We start from the raw sequence: 24425 nt of genomic DNA on the forward strand, positions 1-24425 counted from the left end.
AATAAAACAAAAAATGTGAAACGTATTTATTAGCTTAAAAGTCTGGTAATATCATCAAAATTTCAATTATAATTTGCCTTGAATTCTAACGATTAGTGATAAAATATATAAAATCGTTTTTGTCCGGAATCCTGTTAAGTCGGTTATCGATTTCTGTATGTGCTAAATTGCTACCGAACTAATAAAATATATTCATCTTACCAATTATCCATTGGTTATTGATCGGGTTATCAATTAATTGATTTATCCGGTATAAAAATTGAAACCAAAAATACAAAGTGTAGTACAAATTCTAAATCATTCCTAAACCATTAATTTGATAACCCAAACCAATGATAAAATAAATACTTTTTCGGTTTGAATAAAAGGTTAAAAGATAAAATCTGAATTTATCCAGTCATAACATCCAAATGTTACTTGCAACTATATCAGTATATGTTTCTTGCTTTCAATCATTTTATGAAGTGGAGACACTCTATTTCTTCCCATAATGTCATCATATCAGTCTGACTTTGTGGTAGGTAATATGTAAAACTGTAAGAAATGAAAGTGGAACCTATCACAAGGAATGACCAGATAGAGAAAGGGATCTACACATGGAAAGTCGGTGGAAATTACTGTCATTCGCCTATTATCCACAAAATTACCGACCGACTATACGGGCCCCAACCTATCAAAATCAACATGTCAATATCCAAAACATATCTCTACAATAAATAACATATCACTCTTTAGAGAGATTCGTATGGAAAAACATATTTAAGTTAAATAAACATAAAATAATGAGAGATTCTTTTCGTAAAAAAGATACAGGTAAAATAAGCACAACAACAATTGAATAGATATATACCATATTATAGAAAAAACGAACAGATAAATTACTTCTTCAACCGTATCCATTGAATTGTTACAGAAGAAAGGACAGCACAGTGTACCGTGATCACACAGGACTTGGGGATCCAAGGGAATTTAATGTATGCGGTCTATCCTGATGCAAGCATCAATGGGCTCGAACCAGCCAGCATGGAACCAACTATAATGTTACTCCAAGGCTCCCCCCACCTTAGATCGAATTGTTACACAGAAAACAAAAAAAGAAATCAATCAGGAGCAAGATAAAATTTCTTTACCCAATCAGTATACAGCCCACAACTGTCTGAAGCAGTCCTGCCGATCTCCTGCAGAAGAACAAGCTCATGTTGACAGGACCAGGGTAACCACATCAAAATCTTGGCTTTGGCTCGGCCATGGTCACGCTTACTGAGCAATGTTCTGATGATCAGTTCCCTCTGCTCTTCCCAGTCAAATGAAATGCAAAAGATAAAGGCTGAGACACTTGAAGCATGAAAAATACAAGAAATCACACAATCAAACGGAAGTTAGTACGAGGAGGGTATTCCAACAACAAAAAGGCTGGCAGTACAAGCTTCCAAGCAATCTTTTCAAAGCCGAGCAGCAACATTACCCAATGTTTTATCTCAATGCTCCATCAAAGCAGTTTCAGTTTCTGACAATGGTGCTGCAACAGTATGACTTCTATTAGAACATTAAATTATCGATAGCCTGGTAGAGCAATAAAGAAGGCATTACGGAAGATATCATAAGCAAATGGTGATGGGTCGCTTTTACTAACAGGTACAAAAACAAACCGGTTCCGTTTCAATAGTAAGTATCAATGAGGAACCGGAAGCTTGTCAAAAATGCATGTGGTATTGCTAATGATTTTTTTCTACTTTGACAAACAAGTTGCCTTTGTGGATCAAGAGCAAAGAACAAAGCATGGATCTCCAAGAAGAACGAAGATTTAAAACTTCCACACAAATAAGAACTAAGAAGAACAGCCTAAATAAATATGCACTGCGAAGAGAACAATAAAATGTGACTCATTCTCGACAAAGCTGTCTCTCAAAGGGAAGAGACCAAAGAGGGTTATTTATCCAGAAAGAATTTGACAAAGAACATGTTTACAGTTTACACACCACGCAATGTCCAGATTAGGAAATTATTTCAAAACATCATCATCCCATGTTATCAGTTACGGCATGGAACCACCGTTCAGGGACTCGGGGATTAGGGATATAGCGTGAAGGTTTAAGCATCAGAGAATCAGCATGGGGAATTGTAGAAAAATGAATTCAAAACTACAAGAAAATTGTCAAATAGATCTACTAGGTAAAAGGTTGGAACAAACATACCAAGTAAATCCTCATATGAATCTGCTAACAATGATGCATCCATAAGCAGAGGAGGTGAAAATACTTGATCCTGAGCTTCCTCCAAATCATAAAATGACCTATGTGCATCTGAAAATGAAGAGTTTGAACCCATAGTTGAAAGAAAACCATCATAGTCATCCACAGACTGCAGATCATTTAATAAGTCAGGTATTCCATCAGACTTGATGTTCATATGACTATCTGGTGCACCAGTCCCTAAAAATGAAGAATCTGGTTCTGACACAAACAATTTTTTTCTTCTCAGCAAGTTTGCCCTATCTCCATGCTGAGAAAACCCTAACCCTGAGACAGGCTCAAAGTAGTGCTCAGAACTATCATCAGAACGACTGTCTTGAGATGATCCCTGATGGTAAGATTGGGAGCGAAGTGCAGCTTCTCTGACAGATCTCTTCAGATTTTGAACAAAGCTTGTGTCATTATCTGCAAAAATTTATAATAAGTTTATACATCTAGCAATTAAGAAATCAATGTATGCATTCAGAAGGCAGAACAAAAACCTTGTGGCGGATTATCAAAGGAATTATTTAAAAATTGCTGATCCAGAGACTTCCTCTCAGGCATATTTTCAATTTGGCTGGTTTGGGCCGAGATCTGTCGCTTCTGTGCACCACCTTTTCCTGAAGAATTTGGTGTTACACTAAACAAAGGTGGGAGCTTCAAAGTAGTGGGACTAGCTGATGTCTTTTCAAATTGCATGGATGACAATCTTGAGCTCATCTCAGCTACCTCATCATCGATGTGTTCCTGTAGAATATATGTAGATTAGGTTTTTCTATTGTTTCAAAAAGGTAAAAGGAAGTCCCACAAAATGCTTCACAAAACATTACCAATGTTCTCCCACTGCTCTGTGCTTGGACCGGTGAATGTGATCTACCCTGAAAATTGGCTGCTCTAGAAGAATTGGACGAAATACTACTAACTTCTTCTGTAAGTTCTAAAATTGAATTCTGTATGGATGGAGCAACTTCCTTCAGTTGATTTATGAGCACCTAGAGATCAATGAATTCACATCACAAACTTTCAACAGTATAATTGTAATATTTTCAAATATTTAGTTATATGAGAATGCCAGGAAGAAATCACACAGTATTTTTTTGTCTTGTTGGGATTTGAACATGAGACCTCATGGTTCTCAACCCATTTCATTGACCACTAGGCCACACCTTGGATGCTTAACAACTACCTTGCTTTCTTTGAATTATATGCATCGATAATAATACTCTCTCCAGAGTCCATGTATAATAGTTCATAAGTGCAACCAAATTAGACTGAATATCAGACCTGTATACTTGCTAGGTGCTGCTTATGTTCGGCAAGGGTTGCAGCCAAGGACTCTGCATGACCACCAGTACCACCATCATGTGAACTCCTCAAAATCTCTGGACCCTCTCCATCATTTGCTTTTGCCTGCAAAAAGTAGTGGTACCAGAAAGAAAGTGTGAAATTAAAATCAAAGACAGATTCAAACTGTTAAATAAATTCCAAATGTAAAAACAGATGCAAAACCCCTGTATTCCATTGTTTAATACATTGACATTCTCCTATTAACTACTTGTAAAGTCCAAAATAGGAGCAGACATGGTGCTCGGTGACATCGCAAAACCGTAGATGTAGAAAGTCCTTGCATCATATTTAGGCCCACCCTAAAAAGGTTTTGCTTCACCTGGACCACTTGAATCCACATAACAAGAGAACTGTTCCAAACATTTATGTAACTGCCAGGCAATATTTTAAGCTTGAAATTCATGGAGAGAGAAAAAAAAAGACTTCTGACAAGACTTATAGAATCTTGAGTCAAAGGAATCATCATACCAGTTGAAGGGATTGCTTATGAACACGTTGTAGGGCATGTGTCCAACGCCTCAAAACTTCTGCTATATCAACAGTAGGATGGCCTCTTGCAATTCTCTCATCAACTCGAGAAAATGAGTTATCGTCTACTTGAATATGAGAAGAATCTGAACTCTTTGCATGCTTTTCTCTATTCACATCTGCTTGTGATCTTTCAGATTGATGTGAAGAAGCCAAATGGGGTGGTGGAGCTACAGAGCTTTGATCCATAGCTGTGAGCAAAGCTGAACCAGAGATGCGATACCTAAATGATTTTTAAAAAATAAGTATGAAGGCAAGGGCAGGTTTTAAAACCGAAGAGAAAATGGAAAGTGATCATACCTATGCTCACGATGAGCAATAAGATCTTCTATCGGGCCAGAGGCGAGAATTTCATGTTGATCTGTATACATATATACATAATACAAGTAAGTGCCAGGTATACAAAATTCTAGTACACTAATTGCAAGATCAGTGAGAGAAGCACTCTGCAAAAGCACGCTAATAGCATAGTATTATTAGGATATAATTGACAAGTGAGATACTGATTGAACGCACTCTTGCGAGACAGCAAAGAGTCCCACAAACGGGTAGCTCTTTGAACCATGTGTGAGTTCTGACTTGAGCTTGATACAAGTTCATCCCACAGTTCACCTTCCAGCTTTACTTTGTTTCTCACATCCTGCAGCTTTTCCAGTTCTTGCTGCAAATAAGCCTGAGACAAAGAAGATCAAAGATGATCCTCAGAAACAATTATTTACCGCTGCGAATAAGGGGGTAAGAATCCAACTCCAAGTCCTCAAAGAAAGGTGACAAGATTTTCTTTCACCTCTTCAGCACAAAGGCCTCGAAATTCAGCTGTCAATTCATGAGCCAAATTAGACCACATGGCCTGTCTACGAACTGCTGTTTCTGCATTACTCAAAAACCTCCTTCTTTCAAGAGCAATCCTAGCCTATTCACATAGAAGCAGCAATTAGATCCATCCACTAGAAATAATTCTCATGTGAATAGTGATAGTGTCTACAATACATATGAATTGAAGCTTCGAGACTAGCAAAGAAAACAATCAATGCCTAAGCATAGACTACTGGTAAGCTACTTTGCCAATGTGATACAAGTAATAGCTTCCACATTAGGAAAGAAAATCGAGTCACATAATATGTTGCCTTGCATCTAAAATATGCAGAAAACTGAAAACCTTGGCTTCGGGTGATAAAGCTGTTAGATTCAAGGTCACAAGAACCCCTGATATCAAAATGTGTCTGTTTAAAAGCCTAGTGGATGGAAGGAATCAGAAGAGACCTTGGTTACAGGAAGTAGTGTGGCTGCATGTGAGAAAGTTACATCTGTTAATGATGCAGGCAAGGGGTTAGAAACAACATCAGCAGCAAACATTCGCCTATGAACCTCCCTCAAAGCATGCAATGAAAGTTGCCATAGAAGTTCAACAAATCTGCAGTAAACATGTGAAATATATAATCAATACTGAGTAATATAGTGGCTATAATGTTTACTCTTGACACATCAGCATGCAAACTTCACCTTAAAGGGTATGAATCAAACTTATATGAGTATGTTAACGGAAAACGAAGCAGGTACTATCTACTATCTAGCTCTACCACTCACAAGAGGAATCATTTCCCGCTCCAAAAGTTTTGTGAAATTCAATAATAAGACAAAGGCACCAGAAAATTCATCAACACTCATTTATTAATACAATTAATTAGGATGGGCTGGAAAGAGGGCATTTCAGTGCGACACAGGTGCAAGAACTTGCTAATGACCCTAGTGCAATTCGAACTTCAAAAATTTTATTTACTCCCTTACAGAAGCTATGATATCTGTAGGACAACTATTTTCAATAATGCAATTACTAACCACTGATCAAATTACTTGCTGAGTTGAATCAACTTGCACTGGACTACCATTTGCAACACATAAAACAGAGAGAAGAGAAATAATACCAGGATACAGAAAAATCAAATGATAGCTCCAAATAATTAAAATGAACCACAACCAGAGCGGTATATGAATTGAACTGTTATCAATGAGCCAACCTTGGTCCACAGCATGTGGCAAGAGATGAGACCCTCGAATTACTTCTAGGCAGTGCCCCTTGAGATTCCAGCTCACTTATAATCCCTTGTACAACCTAAGATTTCCAAAAATAAAAAAATAAGTATGCTTTCACTAGAAGAAGACCAACTCTAGACGAATCAATACACATTGTGTGTATCCAGTTCAATTATTCAGAGTGAAAAGACCTATCCGCTTAGGAAAAATCATGTATACAATTACCTTACGAAAATCGCGAGATTGTGCGGAATCAAAAATTGGCCAGACCTTATCAAAATCCTGAAAAGATCTTGCAGTGAGAAAACAAACAAAAACATCCAATGGAAACATAGTAGAAAGTATAAGCCTGAATCACAGGTGAGCTAAGAAATTCATATTGATAGGACGAAAAGTAGCAATTACCTTAGCGGATTGAGTAGGACCTCTAAGAGAAGATAATATAAAGTAGAGAAGCTGTTCGCCCAATTTAGGGTTCGAATGACGAAAAAGTCCGACGCGAGGTGTGCCGTTTCCGGCTCCAATTCCGATGATGGATGGATCCAACCCTAGTAACAAACAGTTGGTGTACATTGCACTTTCCAACTCAACTTCTCTCTCCTTCTCCCGGTCCATCGTCATTCCACTCTTTCGCTAGTTTCCTCACCCAATTTTGCTTCAACTCTCCGTCTCGTCTCGTCTCGTCTCGTCTCTGTCTTTTGGATTTCCGATTTGAATGTATAATAACTAAGTAAATTTTCAAACGAGAAGCCCTTATAGATTAGTCAATTTAACATTAGGGCCTGGTTGTTGGATCACATGTAAGAGTTGGATACAAAATTTGAGGGTACATTTTAAAATTTCTGGTTCTTTGTGGTGGGGTCGGGTTGGATTAAAAAGGAAGTACTCGTGTTTGTTTGTTTTTTGCCGATGGAAGAAAATTTTGAAATTCGTGGGAGGGATGTCTCTAACGTGCGCCGCTGAAACCATGAACAATTATTCTGCGCTTGCTGCCGGCAAATGCGATTTCGTCATCTCTGCTTTGCCCATTTTTGGTCTTGCCTATAAAAATATTTTTATTTTCATTTTGTATCAGTATTTAACATTTGTTTTGAAGTTTAATAGGAAAATGGTTCAAAATATCCCTTAATTTTTATTTATTAGTTGATTTTATCCTTATCGTTAAAATGAAGGTATTTATATCTTTGTCATCTACAAACTTGTTACCCCTACCCTCAATTTGATGGAAAGATGAATTTGGGGATTTAGTTTGGTATGAATTTATTTGGTTTAGTGGATCGAGTTCGGATTTTAAGGAAAAATCGGATAATTTAATTGAAATTGAGTTATTTTGGTTGATTTGCGATTTTTCATCCAATTGAGAGGTACATGTGACAAGTTTGTAGATGGTGAAGGTATAAATAACTTCATTTGAACGGTAAGAATAATGTTAACTAGTAAATGAAAGTTGATGGATATTTTTGACCCTTTTCCAAGTTTAATTAATCTAATTTTTTGTTGTATAGAAACGGACTCACTACACCATATCTTTTAATGATAATTAAATACTATTGATTTACTTGTTTTCGTATTAATGATACATGTGTTTTTATTTTATATTTGACATAATAATAAATAAGTACGTACATAAAAAAAAATTAAGCTTAGCAGCAAAGCTTAGTTTAGCAAAAACTTTATGGGTGTTCTTTTATCGCTATTCTAATTTGAGTCAAATTTAATTACTATCCAAAGATGACATGGCAAAATAATTATTTGGTAAGGAAATCTATATTGATTTCTCTTTTTTTTTTTTTTTTTCAATAGTGTGACTAAACCATTCACATACATTAGAGGTGAATTTGATTTATTTTAATTTTTCAATATGTTTTTTTTGCACTTAGAATATTGCAATGTATAATAAATGCGAGGTATAATTTTTTCCAATTAGTTTGAAAAATTTTTTAAATTTTATTTCACATATTCAAAAGAACAAGAAAAATATATTTATAATATTTTTAAATCTTAAAATCCAAATGTCTTTTCTTTTTCATCCTCGCCATTCGTTGTGATATCTTTGTGAATTGGTGTTTTCAAGTTTCAAAGCCTTATTGTGCTCACCTTTTGTGAAGGTAATAACTAATAAATGTTAGTAATACTTGTCATGTTTAATTAATTTGTCAATATGGAAATAGTTGAATAATTAGATTTTTTTCATTTAGATAAATAATTCTATTTTCGTTCATTTTTAATTGTCATGGTTTCATTTTTTAAAGTCAAACTATAAGAACTTTGACTAATATTTTATGATGTATTTTTTCATTATATTGATATGCAAAATATTGCATTTTATAGTACTTTTCGTATAACTTTTGAATATCTTGTTTTTTTTTTGTTCAAATATCAAATTAATGTGATTTAATTTAACTTTGAAAATTAGTCAAATTGACTTTTGAAAAGCGCAACATGATAATTGAAAGTGAACGGATGGAGTATAATCAAGTAAGTAGTTACTATGAATATTATATTTAGTGCGAAAAAATTATGAACAATTGAATAACATATTAACATGTATAAGATCTGCCAATTCGATTGGACATGCAAACAATTTAGCAAGATAGAAAAATAAAAGTTATATTAAATTTATGGTTCACTGGCATAACTTGTAAATAACGTAGTATTTATTAACTTGATAAGACATGTGCAAAACTTAATAAAGTATATAAAATGTATATTATACTAAAATGACGTTTGTTTAACGTAGTTTATGAAAGTGTAATTTTCTATTATTCTAAATATGTAAAAAAAAAAAACTTTTTTATATAATTTTTTTAAACGGAGAAAAAATCTAAAATGACACATAAACTATTTGTGGACCATTACTTTTTTTCTTAGAGAAATTAATTAGATAGCCATTCAGCCTAATTGGAAAATGTATATAACTTAATCAAGTAAGTAGTTACTATGAATATTATATGTAGTGTAAAAAAATTATGAACAATTAAATAACACGTATAAGATCTGCCAATTCGATTGGACATGCAAACAATTTAACAAGATAGAAAAATAAAAGTTATATTAAATTCATGGTTCACTATCACTGGCGTAACTTGTAAATAATGTAGTACTTATTAGCTTGATAAGACATGTACAAAACTTAACAAAGTATTACTCTTATTTAGAAGTGGGAGTTGGAAAGGACCAACATTGCATTAATACTCTTGTACAACATGCATACAATTTTGTACATTAACTTTTCAATGCATTAATTAGTTGTACAATGTGCAAAAACAATTGTACATTAATAGAAGAACTAACACCAAGAACTAACATTGCAATTATTATTATTACTCATTAGTCCTTATTAGAATTATTATTATTACTCATTAGTCCTTATTAGAATTATTATTATTACTCATTTGGCTTCATCTACTTCTACTTTTTCTACACATATTTTTCTTTAATAAATAATTATTGCCTCCATTTTTTTTTTAAATTTTTAACATTTATTTTTAATTTTAAAACATTGGAAATTTTATGTTAAAAATTTAAATAATAGAAAAAATGATTTATTTAACTTTTATCATCATCGATACAACTAATTTATTTGACATTTTTTCTTAATCTTCATCTCATCATTAATGTTATTTATATAATTTTCTTAAATCACTTATTTTTTCTTTTTTAACTCTTTTTTTATATATATAAAAGTTGGATATGTAAATGATGATGTCACATTTCTTAGAAGCTAACATTACTATTTATCTAATTTGTCCAAAAAAAATTTTAAAAATGAAGATATCATACGCAAATTTATGGTTAAACTTAAACTATTTGATTCTCGAAAAATAAAAAGTCTCACATAAAATGGGACAGACGAAGGATAACTCTCAATTAAATTTATTTCACTTTTTATTTTCCATTTTTAACATAATTTTTCAAGTTGGATTTCTAGGAATTCTATAGTAGACCCATTTAAATTTTACTTTTTTGTTTTAAATTAGAGAACTTGGCCGCACTTCGCGCGATCATTTAAATTAAATAAATTTTTTTAATTTTATATTTACTTTGTTGTTTAATTGTAATATTATTATTTGTCTTAATAATATGAAGATTGTGAAAAAAAATAAAGCTTCACAAATTTTACATCTATTAAATGAGGAAGAATATATTTTTTATCAAATAAGTTAAAATATATTTGCTAATAACAAATTCTTCCATTGCATGAAGTTCATCCTTTAATATATAATATATATTTCGGTCTACCATTCTCCTTAAATGTCTAAGAAATATCTCATAATGTCAAATAAGACTGTAATACTCTCTCTGTCCCTAATTACTTCTCCACTTTTAAATTTACGCATTTATTAAGAAATCAATTAATGACATAGTCAGTTTATCATTTTACCCCTATTAATTATGAAGTAGATGAAAAGCTCTGCAATTTTCAAAGTAATTTCTCATTTAATTGAGGGTATAATAGGTAAAAAAATATTCTTTCTTGATTTGTCAAAATGGACAAGTAATTAGAGACAACTATAAAAGGAAAAGTAAACAAGTAATTAGGGACAGAGGGAGTACTAAACAAATGCATCAACAAATGAAATTTATATTAAAAAAATATTGAATAATGACATAAAGATACCTTAATAGAATTTCCTATCCATTTACAAAAAAAAAAAAAAAACGTCACCCTTTCAATTTCGTTATATCTTCTTATTTAGTAAAAGAATCATCATTTATTATATTTTACTCCACCTTCATTTGTACCGTCAGAGTTTTAAGAATAAACATTAAATTTTAAATTGAAATAAAACTCATTGAAAAATGACAGAAAAAATAATAATAGTATATGAAAATTAAAATAAGGTGCAAGAAAAGCCTTTTCACAATAATTTTTTCAAATATATTGACAACAATTAAAATGAAGCTGTTATTTTATCTTTAAAATTAAGTTTCATTGAATTGAATTAGTACAATGAGAAAAAATATTAAACTAATAACTTTTTGATGTTATTAAATGCATTCTATTTTTAATTGAGTAGTAGATTAAAAGTTCCGAATTAGGATATTAAAATAATATCTTACTCTCTCCTTAATTATTATGGTATTACAAACAATTAATTTCTAATGTATTGAATGTGGTTATGGGATATTGAAATAATATCTTTATTTTTTCTTAATCATAATAAAATTATAATTTAACATTTATTTTTCTGAAATGATAATTTTGTTTTAATTCCTAGAACATGTTGTTTACTATATTGAATGTAATTATAATAAAACATATTGTATTTAGTATGACAAAAGAACTCAAAAAATGGAGAAATTAGATAAATAGTAATTTTAACTTCTAAGAAATGTCACATCATCATTTACATATCCAACTTTATATATATAAAAGAGTAAAAAAAGAAAAAATAAGTGATTAAACAAAATTATATAAATAACATTAATGATAAGATGAAGATTAACAAAAAACGTCAAAAAAATTAGTAGTATTGATGATGATAAAAGTTAAATAAATCATTTTTTCTATTATTAAAATTTTTAACATAAAATTTCCAATCTTTTAAAATAAAAAATAAAGCTTAAAAAAAAAAATCGAGGCAATAATTATTTTAAAGAAAATATAACCAAAATTGTCAAAAAAAAAATATAAAAATAAGTAACTATCTATTAGTAAGAATGGTGTCACTACATTTTCTATTTTAACTTTATTGTTACGTATGGATAGAAACTTTTACATGAACAAATGATCCAAAAAATTAAAAATAATGATTCCTTAAATGGTGATTCCTTTTCCATTTACAGCTTTTCAATTAATTTTTAATGTATTATATATGCTTATGGATATTGGAATAATAATTTTATCTTTCCTTAATCATAATAAATTATATTTTAACCTTTGTTTTTGTGAAATGATAATTTTCTTTTCATTCGTACAACATATTGATTAATATATTAAATGTAATTATAATAAAACATGTTGTATTTAGTATGACAAAAGAATTCAAAAAATTTAAAAATTATAGAAATAGTAATCCTAACTTCTAAGAAATGTCACAAATATATATATATATCTAAGAAAATGATATAAATTACATTTATGATGAAATGAAGATTAAGAAAAGAAGTAAAACAAATTAATAATAATATTGATGATGATAGGAGTTAAATAAATCATTTTTTATATTTTGTAAATTTTCAATATAAATTTTTCAGTCTTTTAAAATTAGAAAATGCTACAAAAATAAAACTAAAACTAAAAATCGAGGCAACAATTATTTTAAGGAAAAAATAACAAAAAATGTCACAAAACATTTATCAGAATAAATAAGTATCTATTGCTAAGAAGGTGTCACCCCACATTTTCTATTTTAGCTTTATTATTACATATAGATAGAAACTTTAAGATGAAGAATGATCCAAAAATTTTAAAAATAACAAATCAATTATGTAAAAATACATGTGTAATTCTTATAAAGTTATAATAACTAATTTCTTCAAATAAATAATTAAATGAAAGAAAAAAAAGTAATTAAGAAAATAATATAAATAACACTAATTATGAGATTAATAGCATTGATGAGGAAAGGAACTAAATATGATCATCTTTTTAAATTCTTTTTTAAGAAAATATATATAAACTTTAATTACAGATAAATAAGAAAAAAAAACTTTAATTAAAGATACAAAAAATAAGACAAAATAAAAGAAGAAAGAAATTAAAAGAATAATGAGGTTGAAAGAAATAATATCTAATTTTCTCTCTTTTCAAGTCACAAAATAAATTTTTGCTTGTTCTCCTCCTAATTTGATACGAATTCCATAAATAGAATGATTTTTTCTCCAAATAATTTTTCTTACCCTTTGAAACACTAATCAGGCTTCTTATAAATTTCTCAATCACAATGAATTTTCTCTCCTTGTAGGAGGAATAAACATTTTTTCAAAATGTCTTTTATTTTGAAAAGAATTTTTTGTTACATAATCTCTTTCTTTACATCAATGTCTTCACAAGAATAATGAGATATTCTCTCTTTCTCTTTTGTTAAAAAAGTCACATGACCTAGAAATTTGATGGACATCTTAGCGACAAAAGTTGATACCATATATTGATCATTATCGTCAGAAGAAGAAGAACCAAAGTGAAGAAATTTGTTCTTATTTGTTACAAATGCTCAACTATTTTGTTTTTATTTTATAGGCTAAATAATTATAAACAGTTATAAAAATGAATAGTTTTTATCTTTTCATCTTCCATTTTCATTTGCTTAAATTTATATTAGTGTAATGGATGTTACAAAGGGCATAATTAATCGGGTATGACATAAATACATTTTTTTTAAGTACAAATAAAAAATACAAAACAAAGATAAAATGTCAAAAAAAGGAAAAAAATATGAATACAAATACTGGTCATAGAGAGATGCCACATCAAATTGTCAATATTCAACTTTATATATACATATATAGGTTCATGCCCTTAGATGTTATTTTATTACTTTAGCTGGCATCAACATTTTTGTAAATCTGATATCTACTTTGGAACATTTTATAATGTGGCATAGGCTGACAATTCAGATCATAAATTTAAAATAATAAAATTTAATTTATTATAATACTAATATCAATATCATAAAGATATATATATATATATATATATATATATATATATATATATATATATATATCATTTAAAAAATATATAAAAAGTATTATGAATTGTAATAATTAACCGTTTTTTTAAAAAAATCATATAACTAATTTGATTTACACTCCAAAATTCATAGGTGTCACACAATTTACACATTAATTCTTCATTACTTAATATATGTAATTATATCAATGACATATAAATTGAAATTAAAATATACATATTTTATTTGAAAATCACGTAATAGTACTATAAGATATAATAATTAACAACTTAACATATTTAAAAATTTTAGTTGACTCTCCAAATTCCATATGTCTCATGTAATTGAGACAGAGAAAAACATATATTGGTTTAAAATTAATAAAAATATTATAAATTATAATAATTAACAACTTAAAATTTATAAAAAAAATCCTTTCAAAATTTTTAGTTGGCTCTCCAAATTCAATCGGTATTACAATAATTAAAACATAAAAATTAACATAGATTGGACTCCTGCTGACATTTATGTTTCCTTTTTCTAAATTTTTTCTTTTATACTTTATATAAATAATTTTTTTATGTAAAAAGTATTATAAATCATAATAATTAATAGCTTAAAATATTTCAAAATATATAAAAAGTTTTTGTTAACTTTCAAAATTTCATCTATACCGCATAAATTGGGAGAAATATAGATATATAGATATTTTAAGTTGCTAATTATTGTGAGTTATAGTACGTTTTATGTAATTTTCATATATATTACTCGGTCCTGATTTATGTGATACAAATGAAATTTCAAAAGGCAATGAATTTTTTATAAGTTTTTTTTATATTAACTTGTTAATTATTGTGATTTCTAATATATTTACGTAAAACATACTCTAAATACAAATAATTAGCAACTTAAAATATATAAAAACATACTAAAAAATTGATTAATTTCAAATTTCATATGTACCATATAAATTAAAACAGAAACAGTAATATATATTGGGCCCCGTGCTGGCACGGGGTCTCATATCTAGTATAAAATATATATTATACTAAAATGATGTTTGTTTAGCACAGTTTCTAACCGTGTAATTTTCTATTATTTTAAATATGTAAATTTATTTATTTTTTCGTATAAAATTTTTAAACGGACAAAAATTCTAAAAATGACACATAAACTATTTGTGGATCATTACTTTTTTTCTTAGGGCCCGTTTGGCCATGCGATATGGTATCATGATATGGTATTATGATATGGAATCATGAGATGAAATTGAAGGTTTGTTTGGACATGCTATATGAAATTTTTGTGTTGTATATTTTCTTATAAACAAAAAAATCTCATAAGTTGTAAAACTATTAAAATAGCCCCAATTTTTTATTCAATCTTATCAATTAAATAAAAAATTATAAAATCGCATAATAAATTATTACAAAGTTATTTGTTCTCCACTTAAGTAATTGTTTTATCTAACTTTAATTTAATAAAAAAAATTGAACATAAATTGTAGTGTCCTAGTCTTTAATATAATTCTCCCACATAGTACAAACAATTTCCACACGTTGAACTTGCATTTCTCGATCATGTGACCGAGAAGACGAACCAACATTGTTACTTTGAGCCATTTGTTGGTCAATATCCTCTGCAACTATATCTTCATGTTCATAGACCATAAATATTTCATCACTACTTTGGTATTTTCGCAAATAATTATGTAACACTGCACAAGCTATGACAATTTTCACTTGTGTATCAATATCATAATGGTTCATGCCTTGTTTCAGTATTCTAAATCTATTTTTCCAAGCTCCAAAAGTCCGTTCAATCACATTGCGCAGAGATGAATGCCTATAATTAAATAGTTCTTTGGCATTTTGAGGCTCTCTTTCACTTCCTCGATAAACTTGCAAATGATAGCGTAGTCCTTTGTATGGAACTAAAAATCCTTTTGTGTTTCGGAAACCAACATCAACAACATAATATTTATCTACCAAAAAACATTTTATAAAGAATTACTAAAAGCATATGTGACGTAAATGAAACAGTTTTGTGTAAATAAATAATTTTTATTTTAAGGATGTAATTTAAAGTTACCATGTGGCGGAAATGGAATTTGACACCTTTATCATATATATACTTTCAGATCGATCATCAGAACTGAAATGAATTTCAACCGAGAAAAGTGCATGCAATTATGTATTTTGATGTTACATTCTAGTGCTTTTTATTTTTGGCTTGTTCAAGATTCTGATCTATTAAAACTAGTACTTAATCTAATATATACTCCCTCCGTCCCATTTTATGTGGCACTTTTCAGATTTTGAGATTCAAACAAGTTTATCTTTGACCTTAAATTGTTCATAGATCTTTTAAGCATTTTGAATTATCAATTATTGTGACTTATAATACTTTTTACGTAGTTTGCAAATATGTAAATTTCATTTCAAAAAAATTGAAGATTCGATGCGCAAACACTCGATCAAACTTAAATTGTTTGACTCTCGAAAAACGAAAAGTGTCACATAAATTGGGACAAAAGGAGTACTAATTTAGAAGAGTTATGGGTTTATCATATGTAGTGAAAGTAAATTTACAACACGACTCATGCATTGTAGCGTCGTCGAAAATCCTCACGAAACAAATGAACTCCCTTTGTTCACAACCTAGCTAGATTCCCTCTTCAATTTCATTCCATATCATGATACCATATCATGATTCCATATCATAATACCATATCGCAGGACCAAACGGGCCCTTCGAGAAATTAATTACATAGTCATTCAGCCTAATTGAAAAGGTTGTTAATTGTTTTGCAAAGATCCCGTGCTTTGTACGCCAATCAGATACTGATAAGAATGAGAATGGGCCGGACTTATATAATTAAGCCCCTTAGCCCGTATCCTCTATTCGGATTTATTATTTAAACCCCCACCCGGAATCCGGAAAAGAGAAGTAGAAATATAAAACCGTAAACTCAGCGAAGGAAAGAGGGCAGAGGCGAATTCTCGTTTGCTTGTGTGGGTAATGATAGTTGATTCTGCATCAGCTACAAAGCGCCAGAGATTCACCGTCGTTGATCCAATGGAGTTGGAATCAGCTAAGGTATTCATTTCAACCTCATATTTCTTTTCTTCTTTCAAGATACCGGTGCGATTAAACTTCTTCTTTGTACCATTTACCCCCTTTTTATGTGATTGGAGTATCCAGATTAGTTCGCATGTTGTTTCTATGGTTGATTCATGGTGGGAAAATCCATCTTGTTTGCTATTTTCTTGGTTTTCTTTCTTTAGAATCTTGTAGAAAGAAGTTTGTATAAAGACTTAGTCCAGTTGAAGCAATATTTCCAGTAAAAATCTGAACACAAGAAAGGTGCCAGTTGTATCTGCTTCTTGTTAATCTTTAAATCCGTTTACATACATTCCATTGTTTTAGGGTTGCTGTTTCTTGTTAATCTTTATACCCATTCCATTTTTGTAGAGTTGCTGTTTCTTGTTAATCTTTAAACCCATTCCATTGTTTTAGATTTGCTATTTATTGTTAATCTTTAAACCCATTCCATTGTTTTAGATTTGCTGTTTCTTGTTAATCTTTAAACCCATTTACACACATTCCATTGTTTTAGGGTTGCTGTTTATTGTTAATCTTTAAACCCATTCCATTGTTTTAGAGTTGCTGCTTCTTGTTAATCTTTAAACCCGTTCCATTGTTTTAGAGTGGCTGTTTCTTGTTAATCTTCAAACCCATTGACACATGTTCCATTGTTTTAGAGTTGCTGTGTATATGCTTCTTTTCTTTTGTTTTTAATTATCTGCTTCTTGTTAATCCTCAAACCCATTTATACACAATCCATTGTTTAAGAGTTGCTGTGTATCTGCTTCTTGTTAATCTTTAAACCCATTTACATACATTTCGTTGTTTTAATGTTTTATTTTTTTTGGTAACCACTGTAAACATTACCATAACATCAAAAACAATTACAAAATAAAGAGCACCCATTCCTGCTAAAAGGACTTAGGCCTCCTACAAAAAACAACTAAATACATTGTAAGTGCTGAATGAAAAAACTACAGTTTCTTGCCTTCTTTGATTTACTTAAGAAATATAATCTCTCTATCAGCTCCTTCTTAATTTGTGTTACTACCTCCTCTCTATGTACACTTTTCCTATTAAATTTTTTCCAGTTTCTAGCTCTCCAAGTATGATAAAGTATGGCCCCACTTATAGCTGCAACGACCTCCGTTTGAAACTGCTTCCAGTGTTTCACCTTTATACACTCTAGTACCTGCTTGATTCCATTATTTGTCCATGTAATACCTGCCCACTTCATCAACTCTTGCCATACACTTTTTGTCCAGCTGCATTCTTCAAATAAATGCACTGTGGTTTCCATAGTCTGTTCATCACATAGGCAACAGTCACTATCCTCAACTGGAATATGCAATCTCAATTTCCTCTCCTGAGTGAGTAGTCGACCTTGCACTGCCAACCACACCATAAATCTGTGCTTAGGTAGAGCCACATCAGTCCAAATCAAATCAGCAATTTTCATGTGTGGCCTATGTCCTAATAATGCATGATAGCTTCTTGTAATAGAATATTTTCCACTTTGAGTCAGTTTGTATTTGCCCTGGCAGTACCATTCCTGCATTTGATACTTAATTGCATTAAGTTTCCTCCAATACCAACTACACTCTATAGGGACCTTGTGATTCCATATTGAACTTTCATCCTTTAGATATATACCATGTACCCATTTAACCCACAAAGCTTCCTTGTTCTCTATGATCTGCCATATCAATTGGCCCATCGAAGTTATATTCCAAGTATTACTTCCCTTTATATTCAATCCACCTAGTCTTTTAGGATGACACACTTTATCCCACGAGACCAGTGCAACCTTCTTCTTTTCCTCATCAGAACTGCCCCACAGATAACTCCTACATATTTTATCTACTTCCTTTAGCACACTTTGGGGTAGGATAAACTCTGCTCCCCAAAAGCTATGTATAGAAAATAGAACAACATTTATCACCTATAATCTTCCAGCATATGATAGCTTCTTGGAGTATGTCACCTTTATCCTCTGAGTAATCTTATCAATCAAGGACCAACAATCAATTTTCCTCCATTTCTTTGGTGAAAGTGGCAAACCAAGGTATTTGATTGGGAATTCTCCAATTGCAAACCCTGTCCTTTTAATGATCTGATTTCTTGTATCATCAGCAATCCCAGCTAAGAAGACACTTGACTTTTCCATGTTGGCTTCCAAACCTGTGGCTGCACTAAAGTGTGATAGTGCTTCCATTACTCTGTTTACAGTAGCCAGATTACCTTTATAGAATATCATCAAGTCATCAACAAAGATCAAGGGAGTCAGTTTCACCTTCTTACACATTGGATGGTACCTAAAATCTGGTATGAGAATTTGTTAGAACATCACTTTTCTTCCCATTTTATATGATCATTTGTCTATCTCTTTGTGCACAAATAACAAATAAAGTATGCCCTACTCTTCAGTTTCTCTAGTATTGTATTGAGCAAAACAAGCATACAAGTGTGAAATTCAGGCATGTAAGTGTTGCACTTTTCTTTTGTTCTATATTTGTAATACACCCCTTATTTTATTTTTTTAAAAAGCGCTTGTAGAGGTGTGTAGGCCATAAAACTTCCGAATTAAACTGTTAAGGCACTAGCTTGAGACATTTGTAATAGCCTGACTCGTATCTAGTAGGGAAAAAGGGCAGTTTGGTGCACCAAACATCCAAGTTCATGCATGGTTCCGGGGCTGGGCCCGCTCCCCAAGGAGGTGTCACTGTCAGTGATAGATACCATTGCTTAAACCCATGACATATTGGTCAATTGGAGATAACTTTACTGTTGCACCATGACTTCCCATCATCTAACAGGAAACAAATAAAAATAAAATAATAAACTGCTCAGGTGTCACTGGGTATGTTGTTGTTGATGATGATGGTGTTGTTGTTGTAAACTGCTCAGGGGGAAGAGCATAGATCAGAACTTCCTTAAAATTATTGAACTTGCAGAAGCACCGTCAACGATGAGTTATAGTAAAATCTAACTTGCAGCTGTAAAGGTAAAGAATGATAAACAAATCCCATACAAAAGCTGCCAAATTCAGTTCTAGTATCTGTTAAGTAAAGTTACCTATTCCCCTTTGTGTAAATACATCCGACTTTACTTCAGTTACACCCTCAAAAGCTAAAATCATGGAAAGCTCTGTCTGTTACTCAAGCATGGATATATATATATATATAATTTTATTTTTTATTTTTTTTGGATTGTAACTTTTCTGTTTTATTGGGTTAATTCAGGCGAAGCTTGCTGCTGCAAAAGAAAAGTTTGGACGTGAAATCCGTGTATTTGAAGCAGCAACAGCTTCTTCAGTGCCTCCTGATGTTTCCAGCAATGGTACTTCCTACTTGATATAGACATTACCACTAATACAACTTCCTAAACTCGATTCTATTGTCTGTTTTCATATATGCTCATTTTATTTTGCTGTGGCCTTTCTCAATCACTTCTGCAGTGTCAGAGGAGCCCGAAGACTTCTATGAGTTCACTCCGGAGGATTATTATCGACTTTTGGGAACTAAAAAAGAAGGTAAGATACACTTGTGTGTAAACTTTCAGATTAAAAATGGCTTAAGTATTTGCTAAGTGAGATTTCTAGCTGACCTCTAACAGAAGAACAAAGAAATATGTCAATTAGTCGATTTGGTTGACAAATTACACTAGAACTCTAGACTCAATTATTTTTCTTATTTGCTTGCGCCTTGCAGTACATTCACCGTGTCTTCCACATTTTTACCTTCTTCAATGGATCTTGTTTGTTATTATAGATCTGTAGAAAAGTATTCAGGTATTTGGTTATTTTATGATGCTGCTTATTCTAACTGGCATTGGGAAAAATTTCAACAGAGAAGCACTTGAAGACGAAGAAAATTCGGGAGGCAGAAGAAGCTGCGCGCAGAGCAAGGATAACTAAGGTTTTCAGTCGATCCTTCTCTCCAGATGATTCTTTCACTTGTATCAAGTTTAAATATTTTTGGTGTTAGATTTGGTAAATTAGGTTTTCATCAGTGTTGTTAAAGCCACACTTGACATCTGAAAGTTGGTGTTGCTGAGCAGGTGAGGCTGAAAGTGTCATCTTACTTGGAACAGTTCTTTAGTGCCTAAATAAGGCTCTAAAGCGTGCTCCTCACTGTGGAATCTATCTTGGAGAGGGCGATGATAAAAAATAAATGCAGCTGGTGAAATGCTTACTTTAATGGCTTAGAAAATATTGTGAATAAATTTGTTAGTGATTATGAAGAAGAAATTTTAAATTTTGCTGAAGAAAACTAGTCAGAAAGATTAATTGAAACTTAAAAACAACAAGTTACATCCGAATTGGATGTTAAAAATGAATTCTGAACCTAATTGACATGACTTTTTATCCATATATATGTTCACTCAACTGCAGTTTTTTCAAATTTCTTGGCCCATACAACTTCTTGTCCATGTACTGAGTTTTCTTCATCATACATGTGTTATCTTATTTGTTTCTTCATCTGCACCTTACTTCGGGGTGTTGGCTTTGATTGCAGCTTTGCCCTTAAAGTCCCAGGGGACCTTGACACTTTTCGACGTCTTTGCATTTGACATAATTGGTTTTTATATCACGTGTTGGTCTGTGTTGTTCAGGCTGTAATCAGAGTACGCTTCCCGGATAATTATATATTGGAGGCCACATTTCATCCGTCAGAGACAATCAAGAGCTTACTTGACCTTCTTGTGAAAGTGATTGCTCGCCCTGAACTGCCTTTCTATATCTGTAAGATTATTCTAAACATTTGCTACATTTTACTTTTTCCTATATTTTACTCGCAAGAGCAGTTTATAATAATAGTGTTGCTGAAGATTTAATGCTTGTCCGTTATTTCAGATACCACTCCTCCAAAGAAGCAAATAAAAGATTTTTCTCAGGATTTCTATTCTGCTGGATTTATTCCTGGTGCTGTTGTTTATTTCTCTAACGATCTACCCAAAGGTTAGTGCAAACTGTTAACTGTCTGAATTCTCCGCTCTTTTGTAACTTTAATTCTTTGAAACCTCTGTTACATATTCGGGCATTGTACCTGCAATGACTTGCATACTTAATATACTTCAATGGTGATTTAATGATGTTGAATATTTTTGGTGATCCTTCTAAGAAAACTTTACAACAGGGAGGTGTGAGGGGCTAAAGTACCTTCAGCTCAAGAGAATCTTTCTCCTTGACCTCAGTCCTTGCTTTTTTAGAGGGCAGGTTTATATATGTTGTTCAATAACCTGCTAAGGCATATCTCTTCATATCTGGAATCCTGTGAAAGCCGTCAGTGGTAATATTGATACAATCCCCGTGTTTTCATCAAAAATAGTTGTACTAATCTGGGAAAAAAGGTCCCCATCACCCAACTCCCTAGATGCTCATGTACATGCCTTTTTCTCCTACTAATTTAAGTCGTTTCTTATCTTATGGATGATTGGTAAAACATCCATGTGGGTATATGTATTAACCTATGAATATATGTAAGACACCACAATTTTTTGCTTTACCCGTGTGACAGCGGGCACTTACCGTGCTGGATAGTGGCTGTTCATTTAGACATAGGAGGCTAGAGACCGATGTGTGCTCACATTCATTTACGATCAAATAAACAACCCTTGAGAGAACAGCAAAGGAAGTTCCTCCTAACAATCTTTGTTTGTCATTGAGCTTGTCTTGGGTTTTTAGGCTTTTATCATACTTTCTTATTTCCAAAACCTTTCTTATACAATAGCGCATAAGGTCGTGATGCTTGTTCAAGCTACACCAGCGTTAAGTGCAAGAGCTAGCTCTAAGGTGGTGACAGTTTTCTGAGAGGCTGAATTTGGTCTTTGAGCTTCCCTTGTGTCTTCAGGCTTTTAGCTTGCTTTCTTATTTCCAAAAACTTGCGTACACAATAAGCACATAAGGTTGCTATGCTTGGTTAAGCTACGTAAACGTTAAGTGCAAGTGCTAACTCGACGGCAATGACAATTTTCCTAGAGGCTGAACTTGGTCTCTATCAAGAGGACAGTTCGTAGAAGCAAGCATTGGAGAGTGTCCAGGAATGTGAGGACTCAGGCGTGGCTATACTATGACACTTCAATTGGACTCTTTTTCCACATTATGGAGGAGATTAACCTTTTCACCAAAATTGAGATTATATTTGCTGGTTTTTAGTGTACAGGAATAATGAAGCAGGAGAAGTTTGTTGTTCAGTTATAATGGTAGGTTGGAGTTGTTGCATGCAAATGGTTTTAGGTTGTATGACCGTTAAGGTTATCATCTCTCCTTCTTCTCCCTTCTCTGGGGTTGTGGGAGGAGGATTTGCCATATGTTGCTGCATGCCTGGGATTTGTGCTCTTGGGAAACCCTAGAAGAGACTCTGTGGTTTTAAATAAACATTTAGTTCTTCGTTTGTTCCTTTCTTATGATTCATGGACTTGGCTACGGCATATGTTCAGGTATAATTTCCATGTGGATACAGTCATTTGTTTATTTTTATTTTTTATGTATATGTAATTTTGAAGGATATGCACAAAGTACCCATACCGACATTATCCCATTAAATATTTACTACTGAATGTTCTTCTGCTCTTTCTTTTGTTGTTGTTGTTGTGTATATATGCCCCAGGTTTAATGAATCTTCTGCTGACTTTATTCTAATTTGGTTTTTGGAGTTGTGTAATTTCGGTTACGCTCTCACCTGTCTCTTAATCATGTTATTAGTGAAATTGATCTCATCTATTCACAGGTGATGATGGTGCTGCCGCATCAGGATCCTATCTTCGAGAAGAGGTCATGTCTTTGCAAGGATTGGATTCTATGATAGAGAAGATGGAGCCTGGTGAACCTAGCGGAGATGAATCTCCAACAACCAAACCCCCTCCTTCAGTACCAGATCAAAAGCCTGCTGCTGATAAGAAGAAAATTAAGCCAAAGTGGTTGAAACTGTGATATGGTCGATGATCTCAGGGTTATACTATACTCTAATCCAGTGTTATATGTGATTCATAGCTTGTTCTGTATGTAATCAGTTGTCACTTTGCTTCAGATGGATAGTCACTTGCTGGAGTTGTATGACAAAAGCTTTGCTTGTTTTGTATGTAATCAGTTGTCACTTAGCTTCAGATGGATAGTCAGTTGCTGGCCAGTATGCGAAAAGAGGAGGTTTGAACTTGGAAATATTCAAATATAGATTTAAAGTCTAACTTTAGATACTTGTTTACTTGATCTGTCCAAATATAAGGTATTACAGTGTTTTACCATAACTAATTGAGTGACCTTCTGAATTAGAGAAACTAATCAACTGTTAGGTTTGCTGATTAGAAGGAAAGACTGGTTTACAACTTAGAAGACATTTCCAGATTTGAAAGTCAAGTGAGGTCTCCCTTTGTTGACGATTTCTAATAAAAAGAAAAAATTCCACAGAGTCTCCTAAATCTAATTAGTGTATGAAAACAATTCCTCCGTTAAAAATAAGCTCAATATTAGATTTGCTTGGTTGGATATTTTATAATGATAAAATGTCTTCAAATCTCCCCAATTATTTTATTGTAGGGCCAGAAAATGAGAGCTATATATTCACTAATCGATGAC

At 31.9% G+C, this 24425-nt stretch overlaps 2 protein-coding genes across 4 annotated transcripts; one reads left to right on the forward strand and one right to left on the reverse strand.

Annotated features, from left to right (window-relative positions):
• Nucleotides 1-834: 834 nt before the first annotated feature.
• On the reverse strand, nucleotides 835-6824 carry LOC125810948 (AUGMIN subunit 6-like). 3 transcript variants are annotated; one of them, XR_007441896.1, is made up of 14 exons: nucleotides 6549-6814; nucleotides 6369-6425; nucleotides 6128-6222; nucleotides 5373-5523; nucleotides 4897-5022; nucleotides 4626-4782; nucleotides 4410-4470; nucleotides 4050-4332; nucleotides 3519-3644; nucleotides 3065-3226; nucleotides 2735-2981; nucleotides 2196-2657; nucleotides 1262-1519; nucleotides 1161-1178 (listed from the first exon to the last, which is right to left on the reverse strand). XR_007441896.1 is itself a non-coding variant. In XM_049490452.1 (14 exons), exons 1-13 carry the CDS (start codon nucleotides 6762-6764, stop codon nucleotides 1479-1481), a joined length of 2184 nt encoding a protein of 727 aa, XP_049346409.1. In that variant the 5' UTR covers nucleotides 6765-6814; the 3' UTR covers nucleotides 1254-1335; nucleotides 1466-1478. The 3 variants fall into 3 exon arrangements, 2 of the variants coding, with proteins under 2 accessions (XP_049346408.1, XP_049346409.1); XM_049490452.1 differs by lacking the exon at nucleotides 1161-1178 and having other exon boundaries at nucleotides 1254-1335; nucleotides 1466-1519; XM_049490451.1 differs by having other exon boundaries at nucleotides 835-1519; nucleotides 6549-6824.
• A 9908-nt stretch (nucleotides 6825-16732) lies between these two features.
• Nucleotides 16733-24097, forward strand: LOC125811116 (plant UBX domain-containing protein 1). The gene is made up of 7 exons (XM_049490611.1): nucleotides 16733-16861; nucleotides 20092-20188; nucleotides 20307-20381; nucleotides 20699-20766; nucleotides 21464-21593; nucleotides 21705-21809; nucleotides 23581-24097. Exons 1-7 carry the CDS (start codon nucleotides 16784-16786, stop codon nucleotides 23781-23783), a joined length of 756 nt encoding a protein of 251 aa, XP_049346568.1. The 5' UTR covers nucleotides 16733-16783; the 3' UTR covers nucleotides 23784-24097.
• Nucleotides 24098-24425: the final 328 nt, after the last annotated feature.

Source organism: Solanum verrucosum, unplaced genomic scaffold (genome assembly GCF_900185275.1).
Source record: "Solanum verrucosum unplaced genomic scaffold, falcon-dt-bn FXZP01000032.1, whole genome shotgun sequence".
NCBI classification, from domain to species: domain Eukaryota; kingdom Viridiplantae; phylum Streptophyta; class Magnoliopsida; order Solanales; family Solanaceae; genus Solanum; species Solanum verrucosum.

What these genes read in the sequence shown, in the direction of transcription:
- LOC125810948 (XM_049490451.1), bottom strand. Translation starts at nt 6,764, where the DNA reads ATGACGATGGACCGGGAGAAGGAGAGAGAAGTTGAGTTGGAAAGTGCA. An exon ending in AATCTCGCGATTTTCGTAAG is followed by an intron (nt 6,223 to 6,368) that starts GTAATTGTATAC and finishes TGGAAATCTTAG; the next exon opens with GTTGTACAAGGGATTATAAG. An exon ending in CTTTGATAATCCGCCACAAG is followed by an intron (nt 2,658 to 2,734) that starts GTTTTTGTTCTG and finishes AAATTTTTGCAG; the next exon opens with ATAATGACACAAGCTTTGTT.
- LOC125811116 (XM_049490611.1), top strand. Translation starts at nt 16,784, where the DNA reads ATGATAGTTGATTCTGCATCAGCTACAAAGCGCCAGAGATTCACCGTC. An exon ending in GCAGAGCAAGGATAACTAAG is followed by an intron (nt 20,767 to 21,463) that starts GTTTTCAGTCGA and finishes TGTGTTGTTCAG; the next exon opens with GCTGTAATCAGAGTACGCTT. An exon ending in TGAACTGCCTTTCTATATCT is followed by an intron (nt 21,594 to 21,704) that starts GTAAGATTATTC and finishes CCGTTATTTCAG; the next exon opens with ATACCACTCCTCCAAAGAAG.